Raw genomic sequence first — 17,080 nt, forward strand, 5'->3', positions numbered from 1 at the left:
TGCAATGCAATTTTTTTCTTGTATCTCTATTGTTAAAAATGGAAACATTTAGAGGAAAAGGTCATAAGAGAAATGTGTGATGGCCTTCTGAAAAGAAAATTCCTCATGTTCAGTAAAATGTAGATATCTTTCTTATTTAGTATGCTGAATTTGGCAAGGCATTTCCCCAGTATTTAAAAATAACAAAAGAGTAACCAGTTTACTAATTATTTCTGTTGCAGTAGATTTGTCTACTTCTGTTTTACTCTTGGCTTTAAACCTGTGAACAATTATACTAAAATATGCAACAAAACCATCATGAAATAAATATGCATATGACTTAGAAAATGGATTCTCAAATGTATTATTTACACAGATTTTTCATTATGTTGTCTTGTTATATGGAAAAAGGAAAGAGCCGGAAAAAAATATTTGTTTTTTGCAGTCTAGCATGAAATATTTATTGTAACAGGCTTCTTGCAAACATTCTGCCCCCAGAAGCCAAATTGTGTCAGTGGATATCTGATTGCCTTTTATTATGATCAGAGGGCAAAGTTAGGAGTTGGGGGCCAGCATTATCTCCCGTGCTTTGAAAATCAAATTGCTGTGGTGGGGTCTGGCAGCTTTGCTGTGTTTATCCCTGCAGAGGAGCGCAGGCAGCAGCAGTGCATGAGCATTGCTGCTTTGGGATGCCTTTGGGATGAAGGGGGGTTTGTTTCCAGAGGCCCTGGGCTGTGCTTTGCTGCCCTCCCAGGGAAGGCAGCCAAGTTTTGCAGGCTGGAGGGGCAGGGGTGCCCCATGGACCCAGCGGAGCCTGGCATGGCTCAGGATGGGGTTTGAGCTGTCAATGGGGTGAATGAGGGCACACTGGGCTTTTTGTGCCTGTGCAGATCAGCCTAAGCAGGCCTGACGTTTCCCAAAGGCACTGGAGCTCCCGGCTGGGCTTGTGCTGTGTCTGGGGTGCAGATTGCTGGGTGCCCAACTTTCCTGGCAGGAAAGGGCTTGAACAGGGAGAGGGTCCATGTATAGCAGTCTGCTCTCCAAAAATGTGCCTGGAAAAGGATGAAGGAATAGAGAGATGCACTAACTTTCTTTTGGACACTTTGAAAAATCAGCCAGAACTCTTTTGAGTAGAGGAAGATACAAAACAAAGGCTGAAAACTCAGGTCTCTGATAGCACGCATTGGAGAATAAAGAACAGAGAGGATTTTGGACTCATCCTTTGCTCTGTTCCCCTCTTCCTTTCTTTACACTATGTTAGTTTCTAGGTACCCACCTGTTGGCAGGCTTTGCATGGCCTGCATCCCTGGCTTGCATGATGGAGTTGCAGTATTTCCATGCTGGTGAGGGGATCAGCCTGTGCAGACCCTGTGTGAGTGCTCAGGTTCCTGCCCATGTTTGCAAAGCACCTCCTGCATTCCTGAGGCTGCTCAGAGAGACACAGCACACTCCTGGTCAGGCCTTTTAATGTCATTTGGCTTCCTACATCTGCCAAAATCATGGTTCTGTGACCGGGAATGAAGGGAAATGTCCTTACCAGGGCTGGGTGATGGCTGGAGCCTGCATGGCACTTGCTCTGTCTGTCACACATTTGGTTGTCAGAGGGAGTGTATGAAATATCTGGCTGGCTAAGCTTTTGTGGTTGCTGTATCCTGCATTTTTTGCATTGTTCTGCCAGACCTCTCCCTTTGGAAGGTATTAATATTAAAATAGAGCAATTCTTTATCATGTGAAGATATTCTTGCAGCCCAGCTCTGTCAGAGGTGGCAGGGAGGTTTCAGGTACCTGTGCTGGGATGGAGGCAATGCTGAGGCACACCAGGGCTGGACAGGGATTGTAGGTGCCACTGGATTTTGGCTGGAGATGACTCTGTGGTCTGTAAACTGTAGATCTTAATGGGGAGCATGTCTGGTTGAGTCCACTGGTGTGTAAATGCTGCCTGATCTTGTGTAAAGGTTGTGCCTTCAGATTAGGTGGGCATATGCCAGCAGTGGGTTTTCTTTCCTTTCTGCTTCCCTTATTGCCAGGCAGGCAGCATGAGTGCCATCGTACAGAGCCCTGCTGTCTGAGCTGCCATTGTGTGATGTGAAACGTCCCCAGAGATTGCAGGATGCATTTGGATTTCTCCTTATAGGCTTGGGAGCATGATCAGAGAGAGAAATGGGGAAGCTGCTGCCCTGCATTCCCCCACCCTGGGCAGGCTGGTGACTGTGCAGCTCTCTGGGAGTGTTCAGGAGCTGGCTGTGGTAGGATAACCCACATTTGTCCTGCCTGCCAGGGAGGACACCCACGTTTGTGAAGGACCCTTGATGAGCAAAGAGTGTCTGCAGTACAGGAGGTGACACACAGGGCTTTGTTTTCTGTGATTCCCACCCAAGCTGTGCTTGCCTGAGTGCAGCAGTGCCTTTTGCAGATGTGCTGCTGGGTTTGTGGTGCCTCAGGTGGGTCTGTGGCTGCTGGAACAGGGCGTGGGCCTGGCCCTGCTGCTGAGGCACAGCAACAGCTCTCTTGAGGTTTGGCAGAAAATAGTTTTCTGTTTTCCTTGGTGAAAACAAGAGGAAGCCTCAGCAGGTAGGAGGTGATGCTTTGCTGCAAAATCCTGTTCTCACATATCAGTACAAAACCACAGCTGGACCCACCCCTGGCTGTGGGCAGCATTTACTGTATCAGTTAGTGATAAAACTCATGTTCTCCCTCATTGGATCATGAGATATATGAATATTAAATTGCTGACTTTTCTAAAACAAATTCTCTTTTTAAAAGAAGAGCTAGTAACAGAAGTAAACAGACATTTTCAAAGATCTAAGTAGTAATCTCCTTCTATTAAAGCCACTGTGAAATTGGACAGAAATGGAGATATGCAAAAAACGAGCATTTTGATGACTGGTGTGGCTGGATCAGTGAAAGGAAAATGACAAACAAACCTGATTCAGGCCACTGAGCATGTCCACGCTTAACAAAATTGAGCTGGAAATAACATTTCTAATTAAACTGGGTCAAACCATGTATGCAAACCAGGTCTTTAAAAATAATTATACGAAACCTTGTTTTTTTCCAGTCCTTTGCACATGATGTCATTTGTTTGACCTATTCAGAGGGGAAGTTAAGTGCTCACACTGTGTGATGGTGCTTTGTGCTCACCTTGCACTCAGTTGGTTATGGAGCAAATGGCAAATCAGGGTCAGTGCAGGGGAGCCAGTCCCCAAAGATGACTCAGTGACTAATTTCAGAACCCCTTCTTGTTAGGTATTTGTTTTTCTGTAACTCCTCAGTTACTGAATGTGTCAGGTTATTTTCTTGTGCAAACATGTCAAAAATAGGTATTTTCTGTAAGCCTCAGTGGTGCAGGGAGGAAAGGAGTTTGTCTCCTCTGATTTGCACAAAGTATGCAGGAATTGAGTCATCTTGGAGACTTCAGATTTGGTTGGAATGGGCTGACTGGTTCAAACATGATTGGATGCAAGAGCAGTGCAATTCCATACATTCTGTTTTCTTAAAAAAAAAACACAAACTGGCTGAGCTTCTGTCTTTGATTGTGCAAGTTCATGTGCTCCCCTAAACCTGAAGGTTCAGAAGGTAGAAGGCAATTCAAAGCAGCTGGGAGATGGCTTTTCTGGTTTTCATATGCACTTTGATATGTTTTTTTAATGACCTTTTGTTGTAAGTAGAGACCTAATAATTTAAATTTCTGTTATTTAAATATGTGCATTGGCAATGCTGTAGAGTTTTAGTTTATCCTGCAAAATTTTCCTCTGGCACATAATTTCATATTTATCCAAAGCAGCAGTGAGCTCTTGGTGGTGTATTTTGGCATCTGGATGTAGATGACGGAATATGCAAAGGAGCTGCAAAAGGAAGATTTTTTGGAAACTTGTGGATAGTTACACTTTTTAAGTGGTTTTTTTTTTTAAGTGAGCACAGCTAGATGTTAAAGCTGAAATGCTAGCTTTTAAAATTTATATTCTACACGTAAGCCAGCAAGTTGCTGGCATTAGCTGGATGCCTTGTGGAATGTTGAGGTTGTTTTGCTGTTTTGTTTCTGTCTTTCTTGACAGCTGCTTTGGATGTGATGCAGCTGCTTGGACAGGCTATTGCTGTTAGAAGGTAAAGGAAGCACATAGGGCTCAGAGCTTGGAAAATGAGAAGTGGCTTTGAGACTCCACCATGGGAAGGGTTCTGGGGCAGCTTCGCTGACATCTGAGGTACCCTAGGCTAGGCCAGGGGATTTCAGTGTTTCAGTTTTGAGTATTTCTCTGTGTGTTTCTGTGCATGCCCTTTTGTCTGTAGTACCTGGGCCCTGTTGTATTTGGTGTGGAAGAAGCTCATGGAGTTTCCCAGTGCTGTCTGAGGAATCTCCCTGTGGCAGAGCAGCTGGCAAACCTGAGTGAGGGCGATGCCCTCCATCCCACACCTGGAACATGAGTGAGTGTTGAGGGTCAGGGCAGTGAGAGCTCCCTGTTTCCATCTGTGGGTTTATGCAGAGCCTCATCTCCCATGGGCTGTGAACTTTGGGTGGCAGCCCTGCAGTGCCTTGTCAGAGGTCCTTTTACACAAGTACACACACTACAGCCGTGGCTGAGGTTTATTTCTTGTGTCACAAGCTTTGGCTCAAATCTGTGAGAGAATCTGCGCAATCACACCTTTTCCAACAGGGAAACCATTGAAAATACACTCTTTTCTCATTTTAGGTGAGCTTTGTTTTAGAAATGTGACCCTTTATGAGATAATAATAAACTCAGCAGAAATTCCTTAGGACACAGAATCATTAAGGCTGTCTGGTTGCCTTCAGTGGGGCAGAAGTGGGTGTGAGGACCTCAGTGCTGGGACAAGCCATGGTTGGGGCAGCTGGTGGTGGGAAGGGCTGCAGGGAACCCTTGTTAGGGGTAGGCAGCAGTGCATGGGAGGAGAGCAGGGCCCCCAGCCTGTGCTGGGGCTCTGGGGCTGTTTCACCCACACACAGCTCTCTGTGCAGTTCACTGCTTCATCTTGCCCTGCACAGAGTTAATTTGGCTTGTTTAAACAGGGTGAGACAAAGAGATGAGAGTTTCAAAAATCCAGTTAGGGCTGTTAAGTAGTTAATTTCAGGAAATTATTGGTACCTCTTGTGACCAGTTCTTCCAATGATTCACTGCTGCTTTTGCTTCGTGTGTGCTTGTAATTACGCTGAGCTGCATTGCTCAAGGCTCTGCGGTTCTTCAGCTGTAATGTGTTTAGCCATTTTCTTGAAATTATTCTGCAGGGGTAGTTATTTCTTTCTTCCTCTCAAGACCTCACTGTTCATTTCTACCCTACTGTGATTGACTTCAATCCCTACAAGTAATACAGAAATTGAGAAGATGAAGCATTGAGCAGTAACTGCTTGTAGCTGTTCAGGAACTGTTCCTGTGCATCTGACATGTAGTTTGTTTGAGAGGGGAACCTTTGCCAGCCAGGCTTCTGCTGTACAAAGCTGATTAGATCAGTTTAGAAAAAAATAACGCCAGTGCTCCCCGTGAATTCAGATTTTTTTTGGTTTTGAACTTGGAATCTCCTCTCTTTTAAATTAATTAGAAAAGCGAGCTATACTTCACTTGTAGGACTAATTACAAGGGTAGTCTGGTTTCATTTTGGAGACTAACTTAACACTGAAAGCCTTTCCAAACATTTAAGTAATTTTCCCTTGAGTTTTCTGGACCATCTGGCCAATAGGATTTTGGAAGGAAATGGGAATTGACTGCTGCTGTGAGATCAGTGCCATGTAGCTCATCTCTTACAGAAATAATTCAGAAATCTGGAGGCTTGTGTGTTTTTTCACAGACTAATTGTGTTCATTAACTCCCTTTTAATTTTTGGAGAGGATTCACCGGGTAGAGCCAAATGAAAAGGCATAATTAAATGCTCTTTTTTTTCCCCCCTCAGTTAAATGCTTTGTGAGGAGTTTGGTATGTGTGTAAAGAATATGACCTTTCCTTAGGCAAACCTCAGATCTTCTGAACTTGACAGTATTAGTCAGCAGAGTTTTGAGTTCAGGATTCACCTCAGGTGAACAGAGTCATAGGGAGGGTGTTGGCCCAGAAACGCTGAGGGCAGGACTCAGAGCCTGTAAGAGAAACCCTTGAAATGCCAGCTGTTAGTGCTGGGCTGTCCATGGTGTGTGAGCTGGACACAGCCACCTGCATGGTGCTGCAATCCATGTGAGAAAAACACCCCCAGAACTGCAGTGGGAAAGTAAATCACCCTTAAGGTTGCTGTAGCTGTTCATCATTTAGGCTGGAACTTGCAGCTGTGTACCCTGCTTGCCTCAAAGCCTTTTTTTGAAAAAAAACCCCAACAACACAGTTTTAACCTGTGCAGAGACGTGTCCATGTTCTGTATTACATGCAAGAGAAAACTCAACTATGTTACAGTTGCTGTTTACAAGAATGCTGAAAGATCTTTAAAAGTTCAGTGATATAAATGCTAAGAGCTTAATGTGCACACAAGGTTGTGTTTATGTGGGATAGAGGGCTAATAAAGCTACATTACTGTAAAAGCTAAAAGATGACTCTCCTAACATGAGGTTTGTAATTGCTGTGTGCAGCTTAACCTTTGTAGCTTTGTAGCAGTGGCGAGCCAAAAAACCTTCCTTTGTGGGATCCTTGCTCCAAAATCCTGGCCACCCATCAGCTGACCTCCTGCAGCCCAGCCCTGACTTCCTTTCAGCAGGATGGGGCTGGCAGCACACCCTTGGCTGCCTGTGACCTTATCCAGCAGAGAGAGATGTGCTGTGAGCAGGTTTCTGTAGCGCCCTGCATTTCTGTAAACGGATGTGAGTGAGTCAGGCGGCAAAAATCCACCGGGCTGGGGGGATTTGTACCTCACCCCAGCCTGAGCTTCTCAGCAACCCCTGTTCTGCAGAGTGGGAGCCTTCCAAAGGCTGAGGCTATTCCAAAATTGTTTATTTTTCTGGATGAATAGACTTCTGGTGCAGCAGGCCTTTGCTGTCGTAAGTCACCACTGGGCTCCCAAGTGCTCTGTGGGACTGGCTCTGTGCCAGGGCTCTTCCAACCCTCCTGGTCACAACAAGAGGAGCCCTGGGACTTCAAATACCCCATATCCCCCCTGTCCTGTGCTGTCCTGAACACCCCACCAGCCCAGTGTCCCCAGGCCAGAACTCCCATGGAAAGAGGAAAGAATCCCATGTCTGCAGAGCCTCCGTGGCCTGACAGGGGTGGCAGGCCCTGGTAGGGTCTGAGGCTGGAAATCTGAGACTGTATCAACAGACGTGAAGGGATGTGACAAATGGCAAAGCCCAGGATGAATAGCAAGGCTGTTACTTGTGCAAATAGTGATATTTAGGCTCAACAAAATCAGTTTTTATGTCCCAGTATATGTAGTGTGAGGAAGATGGGATAACTGCACAAGCTGCTTCTCAGAGCTCTTCTCCTACTCACTGTGCTGCTGTCTGAGTTACTCGACCCACATATGGCCCCAAAATGTTGCTTTTCTTTCTGTGTTGGCAGCAGTTCCCTCTAAACTCAACACCTGGATGACTTTTGAACAGAGGGGAGCTGGAGCTTTGGTGTTTGCCATCCCCTCAGATGCTACTGAAGCACCACCAGATGGAAACTGGACCTGATCAAAGTCAGTGGGAGTCTGGTCCTTCACCAGGAGCAGCTCTGACTCCAGAGCTGACCCCAAATGTGGCGGGGGAAGGTTGTTCCTCCAAGGTGCTCTGTGGGCTGCAGCTCTCCCAGGACAGGCCTCCCTGGTTTTACCTGCCCCAGGAGAAGTGTTCCTGCTCCTTCCTGCTCTCTGTCTTGCACATTGCTCACATTGTTCAGAAACTTTAAGTAGCAGTTGGAGGTCTAAAGCATCATGTCTGCATGTGAGCTGAGCAAGGAGAAGCCACAGGAATGGGAACTTCCCTCCAAATGAGCATGGAGCTGCAGAAGATTACATGGGCTGTTCTTCTGCAGACACCACCCATGTCAAATCAGTAGAGGACAAACCTCTCTGTGTTATGGCTAGAATGATATTTTCAAAAGAGTTTGGTGCTTTGCTTGATCTTGCTGATCACAGTGAGAATGACCCATTTGGGAGCAGGTTTCAGTACCCCAAAACATCAGTTCCTAGTCCCTTCTCATACAAGTATGCAGTAGCCTTGAGTGGTTCATGTTTTGGATGAGGATGGTAATCTGAGCAAGTGAACATACTGATATTGCAAAAAATGCCAATATTCAAATATGTGTTCGTGAAAGAGCTTGAATTTGTTCCTTTGTTTCGTTTTCTTTTCCCACTGGTCTGCAGTCAGACACAGACAAACATTAGGCAAAGCAAACAATCTGTGTTTCCACTCATACAATGGGAGGAAATAGGAACTGAAAGGATAAAAAAAACCTGGGCAGAAAAACTGCTTCTGGTGCCTCTTGGGTTTTACAGTTCAGGAGGGTTGTGGTACAGACATTTACAGTGGGGATGAAAAACTGTTGTTTTCCTCCAGAGATCAAGGTGATTTGATCTGGTCCTTTTGAAATGACCTTTATCCATCCCTCCCTTGTAGACAATGTGCATGTGGGTAGAATTTTAAGTGACTGGTGGAGGTTGTATTTTCTAATCTCTTCTCTGGGCTAATGTGTTGCTATTTTAGTATAGAGGAAGTTCTCCTATACCACTGCCAACTTGGTTATCTTCAGTGGCATTATGATTTACAGTGATAATTTTTTTTTGTTTCTTTAAACATGTGACACAAGTAGGGGCTCTTAGTGAATTTCCTGATTTTCTTTTTTTTACATCTTACCCCTGAAACATCTAAAACTTCACTTGGAAAAATTCATAAAACTAATATTTTCACTTTGAGTGACCACAAATACATTCCCACTCCTGATATGAGGGGGGGGAGAGAAAAGCAGTGGGAGGGATAAAATGACATGTTCTGCACATAAATAGGGTGGTGGTGTTTGTGAGGAAAAGAATTTGTTTTTCACTGAATATTCAATACATTTTTACTATGTAAATGTGATAAGCTTTACAGAATTATATTTTTTTAATTTGGAATTCAGTGTAACATTTTAGGGTTTTAAAAATAATTTTAAATCCCTCTATAAATCATATATATCCCTAATATTTCTTCATAACGGTAGCAGCCTTTGTCTTAAAGAACACAGGATGTTACTAATTAACTTCCATTCTTTATATATCTACATGCAGGCATTTTAGGGTTTAGTGCTGATGATATTTTGCAACCCAAGTTCTGGGATATGTGAAATAACATTTGACTTATTGGTATGGTCTGTGCCTAAAGTGATAAATTTTAGCTGACTTCTTAGAAAAATCACAGAGTGGAGTTTAGCATATAGGAGGAAAAAAGACCAGTACCACATAAACCTTGAGGAGCCTGTCTTGGTTATCTGCAGTGTGTTACTGATTCTGTTGTTCAGCACTGGCCAGCAGAGGACAAGGGTGGTGTTTTGCAGTGTTTGGGTGATGTGCTTTGCTTTACCTGGCAGGAAGCACCAAAACTTTATAATGTCAATCACAGGAGGCTTTCTGCAGCCTGAGTTTGTGATTAAAAGGATGAAGCTGTAACCAAAATGATAGCTGTGCTCCGACCTGGCTGGTGTCCTGAGGTCTTTGTGGGGCGTTTAAAAAAAAAGAAAAAAGACTCTGTGAAACTGGTGCCCATCTGTCCATCTGTCCAAGGCATTTGTGGTTTGAGGGGGTCTGTGCAGTTTTCTGTGTTTGTGGTTTTGGGGGGGTTTTAAACTATCAGAGTTGACGTGGATTACATGTCATAGCCTCTGATGAAATGAATCGTTCCTGAAATCCAGAGCTAGTATTCAGTGCATGACTTACTCTGAACTTTGCCTTGGGCCATTAACTAACAAAAACAAGCTATAAGCTCTTAATTACTTCTTCCTTGGAATATATTCCTGGAAGGTCCTTTCAGGTTTTGCATTACTGCTGTATTTTTAGCTGGAGAGCTCCTACCATGACTGTGTGAGGTATGGACTGCTCCTGCTGATAGAGCTCACCTAAAAACTGTCTTCTCAGGTGACTCAGCCCAGGTGTGCAAGCCCTGACCACTTGTTAACATCATGAAGACCCTGAGGGACAGCAGGATGCTTGTGTGAGGAGCCTTTTACTGCACAACAGTGGCTGTGTCCAAGCTGCTGCATAGGGGCAGCCTGTCTGCAGGTTTTATATTTTTGGGGTTCTCCTCTCCCTGCCGTGCTGACCCACTGGGGAGCACAGTGCAGCCCCATGGGAGGCTGCTCCTGCCTGCCTGCAGTGTGAACAGGCAGAGCTCCTGTTCCCACTGCCTCTGGGGCTGGGCTTAGCAAACATCCCTCATCCCTTCTGAAGAACTGGGTCTGACTAGAAGAGTCCTATGCGAGTGGAAAGGAAACAGAAGGATCATGACTTCATTAAGGTCACGTGGAATAGGACAGAGGGTTTCCTGGATCCCTGCACAGAGCATTGTTCACTGCCTGCATTATCTCTTAAAGGCTTTTCTTGTATTTGCAGGATGGAGAGGGGCGAAAGGGTGGGGACCAGTCCCACAGGGCTGAGCTGGCAGGCTGCCCGCCCTGCAGGGCCACACAGATGGGCTCACACTTCAAAGTTCATCAGTGCACTTGGAACAGGAAATCTGATTGCTCGAGTTCACTTTCGGTGAGAGCTTGCAGCACACAGCTGTGCTTTCACCTCGCTCCCCAAGGGCGGGTGGCCACAAGCTGCATCTGTTATCCCATAAGGATTGTCTGCTGGAGAAGGACCTTGTCTGCCAAAGTCCCACACCTCCAACAGCCACATCTCGCTTTACAGTGCGAGTCTTGAACATCCAGAGAAGGTCCCAAGAGTTAAAGCTGTGGTATTTACCAGCTTTCGGGATTACTTAGGCAGGCAGTGATGGGTCAGCCAGGAGTCCCCTATTCTTGTGGTAATTCTGGTGTCCGTGCCTGATAGCAGAGTGTGTTTGGTATGAAATGGCCCTTCATAAGGGCACAAAGGTGCAAACTTGAAGTGTCCAAGTCTTCTGGTTTTCTAGAGGTGTCCCTGCACACAGGCACCTGACTCTGTGCTGCTTCTGGTTGCAGACAAGAAGGCAAGGACAGGGACAAGAGCAAGGACTTCTGGTGTGTGAAATGCCCCAGCTCTGCGCTGCCGTGGTGTCCTGCAGCAGACAGTCCCTGCCTTTCTCAGGCACTTTTTCCTGCTGCGGTTACGTGGGGACAGCTCCACCAGACAGGCCCAGAAGCACGTGAGCATTGATGAGAGCCAGAAAGGAAGCCTGTGCTGGGGCTGCTGTGGCTGCCTTGGCACGGTGTGCAGCACTCCAGTGGACAGCTGCCTTCTGCTGTCTGGGCTTGCAATTGTCCACTCCAATCTGTCAGATCCCAGGTGGGGAGGGAAGCTGATGGGAGCTGTTTCCCACCCCCAGGAAGACAGATACGTGCAGGATCTGGGAGGGAAGCTGTCAAACCAACCTCTCTGCCTGTGACTTGCAGCCCTATAAACTCACTGGGACCTTGGGTCTCTTCTTGTAATCATGGCCCAAGCCAGGGACTGTCCAAAATTTTTTTTGGAACATAAGAGGAAAAGGTTTTGTACGTGACTGAATGCATCATTTTGTAAATATACTTAATTCATGTAAAGCCCCTTTATCAGCTAATAGATGGCTGCTAATGTTGACACTCTTGTTGGATGCAAATAGAAAAGTACACGCCTTGACCCTTAGTGAGGGGCGTAGATAAGCAGTTCCTTTATCTAAGGTGAAAAGATAAATACACATCCAACAGAAATAACACTGAGCAATCTGCCCTGTTCCATGTACCTCTCCCTGCAGTGATAATGCAGGGTTGGAGCTCATCAGAACCAGATCTTTGGCATCAAGCATCTCCCACAAGTCTGGCTGCAATGAGCAGTGTGTAGATTTGAAAAATGTGTGTGCTGGCTTCAGGTTTGCTGAGTGTTGCTGTAGTGAGTGACTGGCAACTGCAGCAGACTATGCGGAAATATTTTCTGGAGGAGACCAGGAATTTAGCTGGACTCAAAGCTAATGGGAGAATTTTTTCCAGCTTGGATACCTCATCAAAATGAAGGGTGGAACTTCAATTTTAGAAAGGCGTTGAACCTCAGAATTGTTCGTGTCTAAGCTCTGTGATAGAATTTGATGCTGTACTCCTGGGTAGGAATATGGGTGTTGCAAATGGCTGTTGGATGTTTTCACTACATTCTCCAGAGCTCTTATACTGAGCATTTGGGTGAAAGATTAAACCTTTTATTAGGGAAACCAGCCCACAGACCATTCCAGCCCTTGCCCACTTTCTGGGGAAATGTGCAGTGGAGGATCTGGAATCACAGCAGGCTGAACTGCAATGATCTGGAGAGGATGGGCAGAGGCAGAGTGAGCAGAGGGCTGGGAGGGCAGTGCCTCTTGTTCTTCTCAGATTAAATCAGTAAGGATGAACTTCAGCATGTCGTGTCACTGGAAGCGAATGAATCAGCTCATCTCATTCGGTTGGGAAAAAGTTAAAACAGCCAGTTTGCTCCTGGAAGCTTTAAACAAAAATAAAAACACCACTTTTCTCAAAACAATTCACACGTGCTCAACTTAGTAGCTTCAGCAGAAGCAGCAATGTGAGATTTCCCATGAACTCTGGCTAACCTCTGAGATTCATTGATAAATGAAAAAAATAAGGGACAGCACTGAAATCTTCCCTTGGTAAGGCATTACTCTCTGTCTCTCAGCAAGAAGCCCAGGGCTGGGTTCAGGATGTTTACTGCTTCTAGAGATGTTAAGGAACATTGACTCCAAACAGTTTAAAAGACCAATACTGAGAAATCTGTAATTTTTGTTCTGAACTGCCAGCACAGTCACAGTCTGTGCCTTAATGCAGGAGCAGGATTGAATTGTGCATCTTAGTTAACAGGGACATTTTTTTTTTTAAGAAAGGTGAATCACAACTCATAAAATAAAAGGACTTGCTATTTTCTTCCCCATAAATAAGATTTTCCAAACTTTTTTTAGGGGGGGCGGTTAATATTCACATTTGTAGTGATAAGTGAGAGCAGCAGGTTTTGCATCCAGTGGAAATTACTGTGGCAGCAAAATGACCAATATCTGTTACACAGAGGGACAACTTGACCAGGAGTTATGCTTTGACGCCAGGACTGAATGCCCAGCCTTTCCCTCTCCCTTATTCTGATGAATATTCAAGCGCAGTGTTAGCCTAGTACTCACTGATTATTTTTGAGCTTGCTGACCAGCGTTGGGATGGATGCTGAGCCAACACCAGCATCCTTTGGGCTGGCATGGTCACAGCCCATCCACACTCACCCACCAAGGTCTGTGTGGCCTGGGGAGAGGGTGCCCTGTTTGTCTTCCTCCTGAGCTCTCTGCTGATGGGTAAATCCTATCATTCTACTTCATGAGGAAAGGCTTTGCAATCCCAGGAGTGCTTCTATGGAAAGAGGACACCTTTAAATACACAAAAAACTCAGCAGGATTTAGTTTTTTGTAAAAGAAAACATGACTGTGACATATTGCCTGAGAATGAGGAATCATTTTTCTTTGATGCAAAATTGCTTCGTCTTAGAAATAACATTTGTGTGCACTTTTGTGCAGATAGAACCTGGGTTTTTAAATTACATCAACCCAGCTTTTAATTTTGTGGGTGTAAATTGCACCTGCAAATCATTTTGTCTGCAAACTACAGCATTTCATATTTGATTTCCTGATTTCCAGTGGCTTCCTTAACTGCTGTCAGTTAGTTATTTTGATATACAGCTTTGCAGGCACCTCTATTTTGGGAATAAAATTGCGGTCTCAAAGCTTCAAACCCATTTCTGAACATCTGATGGAAGTGATAAGCTGGGATGTACAGCAAACCCACTGCCTATTCAAATCTGTTGATACTATCTTCCAGTGTGAGGTCAGTGCTGCTTATCGTGGTGAAAGGCTTCACCTGTGGTATCTTTGAGCAGCTTGACCTCACCAAAGCCAGAAACTGCAGCTGACAGCAAAATTCACGTGTGGGTGTTCTTGTGAATCACATTTTGTCACTCCCAGTAGCAAGTTTGCTCTTTTAATAGCTTTATTTCCTATTACCTTCCTTTACCTAGCTGTGTTTTCAAAACCAAGCCTATTACTAGTGTGGAGTTACCAGCTGTCTGTTGTTTAAAACTGTGACTGTGGGTGTGGGCATTCCATAATGAACTGTGGACATATGTAGGCACTCACACAGTCAAAGTCCTGGGTTAGTTCTTACCCACCATCACAGAAAATGACATTTTTAAATTCAAAGCTCTTGCATGATTTTGGGGAAGTAGCTGAGATACTAACTGTAGTTAACTCAGCTGAAGTAAGAATTATAAAAACTAAGCATTTTGAAGTAAAAAGCATTAAAAAATAGTTAAAAAAAAAAAAAACAAAAAAAACCAAAAAAAACAAACACATGCATAACACTTTAGTTTCTTGGCAGCCACATAGAGGTTACCAGATCGATGTACTGGAACCCAGAGTTTTGCCAAGACATGTCAGGGGTCAAGGTGGGGACAGAGCCACCTCCCCAGTGCCTTCCAGCTTCCCAGCACACTCAGCCATGGATGGCAGGACAGGAACGTGGCTTATTCAGACATTCTGAGGCTGTGCTGAGATTTCCTGGAAGAGGAGCTTGAGGGCTGGCATCACGTGTGGAACAGAAGTTAGGTGGAGGCCTGTGAGCTTGGGCTGTGTTGTGCTGTGAGAACAGAGCTCTCCCAGACTGCTGCTTCCTTTGTGCTGAAAGGAAGAGATAACTCTGTTAAATTCAGAGTACAGTAAGGGTGTGGCTCTGGTAACACATCACCAAACTTCACCTTGGTGGTTTTGTGTCACTGGAAGGTTGTTTGGTACATAGAATTATAGAATAGTCTGGGTTGGAAGGGATCTCGTAAAGGTCACCTGGTCCAACCCCCTTGCAGCAAGGACACCTCCAACTAGAACATTGCCTTGAACATGATTGAAAGCAATTAGTCAAACCTGATTGTTAGAGGCCTAATTTGTTGATGTATTCAGTTTGCCTACATGTTTTACACAGTGTCTTCTGTTGTGTTAACAGGGTCGCCATGTTAAAACTGGGCAGCTGGCAGCAATCAAAGTGATGAATGTTACTGAGGTGAGTGCAAAACCAGAAATAATAAGGTCATTGTTAAGCAGCAAGGAAAAATAAATAATCAGATCATGAGAAGGTGGACAGCTCATGAAAGAAGATCCACTGATGTAAATCATGGTTCCTGAGCACCAGTTTGTGTATTATAAAGTACTGAGTGGTGTTAACATAACCATATTTTTTAAGTGTGGCTGACTAATGGTGACAAAGCAATAAGGGAGTACATTGCCATATATTTTGGTGTTCAATAATATCAAAGACAAGAAGTCTCTTCCTGCTTATTTCTAGTTGATTATCTACTTTCAGAGATAGCAATTAAAAGATTTCCTGTATCTCTGCACTGCCTCTGCTGTGTTTCATCACATCCTATCCCCTCACATGCCAGCTGTTGCTCAGAGTAGTGCCCTGACAGCCAGCAAGCAGGATCATGTTAGAAATGCAAATGTAGTGCTTTTTTATTGTGATTTGACAGATGAGGGAAGCAGACAGTTTAATTGGCACTGTGTTACTCACATTTATAAATGGGTGTCGGTGCTGAAACAGGGTGTTGAGCAAGTTCCTCAATATTGGCTTTTGTGTCTCCTTTTAAGAGCACAGCCAGTAGTAGAGCAGTTTGCCTCCTTGAGACCACATTAGCCTGAGCCCCAGGAAGGCTGAGGAGAGTCCCTTCTTCTTCCTCTTGAGTTTCCTAGAAGTGTGGTTTGGCAGCATCCAGTAATGCCTACTTACTTGGAAATAAAATTGAAATGGTCCTGTGTTAGGAATTACCTTAGTGGGCTTGCAGGACTCTGAGAACAAAACAAAGCTCTTTAGGTCTGGTTTGCTGCAGGGGACAGAGCCAACACCATGCTGGGGAGCCTGTCCTGACTGAGGGCAGTGATGGCAGGGTGTGCTGTTATCACATTGAGACCCTTCATGGGAAGGTGAGGAGCATGTTACTGCAACTGCCCAAAGGGGGTTGCCCTGCTGCTCTTCCCCCACTGAACCCTGAACAATTCCAGCTCAACTGTGCTCAATTGTTCCTGCTTTCTGGGCTTGGCACAGGGTGAGTGCAGGGCTTTCTGCTCCTATTTCCACTTTCCTAGTGCAGAGTTGGCTGTATTTCTGCTGCTAGGGCACTGGCATGTCTGGATGCAGTCACTTCTGCTACTTCTGCCACGTTTGTTCACCAAAAGATTCTGATTCTTTCACCAAATCTTCAGGGTTCCTTTTTCCAGTAAAAAGTCATTTCATCAGAAATTGCCTGCCCAGCTCCAGCTGTGGTTGTTCAGATCTGGGGCACTCCAAGACCTCAGCAAATCTGCCCTTTGCTGTCATGAGCTGCAGCCCCAGGCTGGTTTCTTAAGAGCAGCAGCAGGATGCTGCGGTCATTGTGGGATCCTTGGACATCTGTCAGGAAGTGCTGCTGTGTTGAGTTGCACGGGGGTGGGGGGAGCCCTGTGAAATGGTTAAAGGGGAGCTGATGGCAACGTGTGCTCATGTGCCTCTCCAGGCAGGCTCTGCTTCCTGTTTTCTGACAGAGCCAGACAAGCAGAGTGCTTGCAGGGAGACTGGATTCTTGCTGCTTGTCTCTTCAGCCAGCGGAGCAGGTGATCAAAGAGCTCTTGTCCAACACATCATCCTCCATCTGTCTTTGATTTCATTCTTTCTAGAGAGCAAAATAACATTTAAATGTGAAACTTGTTGTTCGACCTGCCCCAGTACTAAGGGGTCCCTTGGTGCAGTATTTATCGGCTGATGATTTCATTTCCAGTTGTGGTCTGAGGAGTGTGTTTCTAGCTCTAATGCCACTGCAGATAGGCCCACATCTTCAAAAACAGCCTTTGATCATGAACCTGTCATCTCTGTGCACGCAGCCATCTGTGCCAGGAGTGTTGGTTTGTGAAGAAAACAGCTTTGTGCACCTGCACATCTGTGAGCTGCTTCCTTTCCTTCAGCAGCATTATTTATGAGCAGCCCCTGGGACATGGGCTGCTGGTGATGCTGGC

The 17,080-nt window shown here is 45.2% G+C and overlaps 1 protein-coding gene across 2 annotated transcripts in view; it reads left to right on the top strand.

The window, feature by feature from the left end:
* The window catches only part of NRK (Nik related kinase), an 87,134-nt gene that overhangs the window by 12,295 nt on the left and 57,759 nt on the right, over nucleotides 1-17,080 (top strand). For both annotated transcript variants that reach the window (XM_063170661.1, XM_063170662.1), the window contains exon 3: nucleotides 15,042-15,098. In XM_063170661.1, the coding sequence (XP_063026731.1) occupies nucleotides 15,042-15,098 (57 nt within the window). The remainder of the gene's footprint in view (nucleotides 1-15,041; nucleotides 15,099-17,080) is intronic.

The sequence above is a fragment of the Melospiza melodia genome, chromosome 16 (genome assembly GCF_035770615.1).
Source record: "Melospiza melodia melodia isolate bMelMel2 chromosome 16, bMelMel2.pri, whole genome shotgun sequence".
Classification (NCBI taxonomy): Eukaryota; Metazoa; Chordata; class Aves; order Passeriformes; family Passerellidae; genus Melospiza; species Melospiza melodia.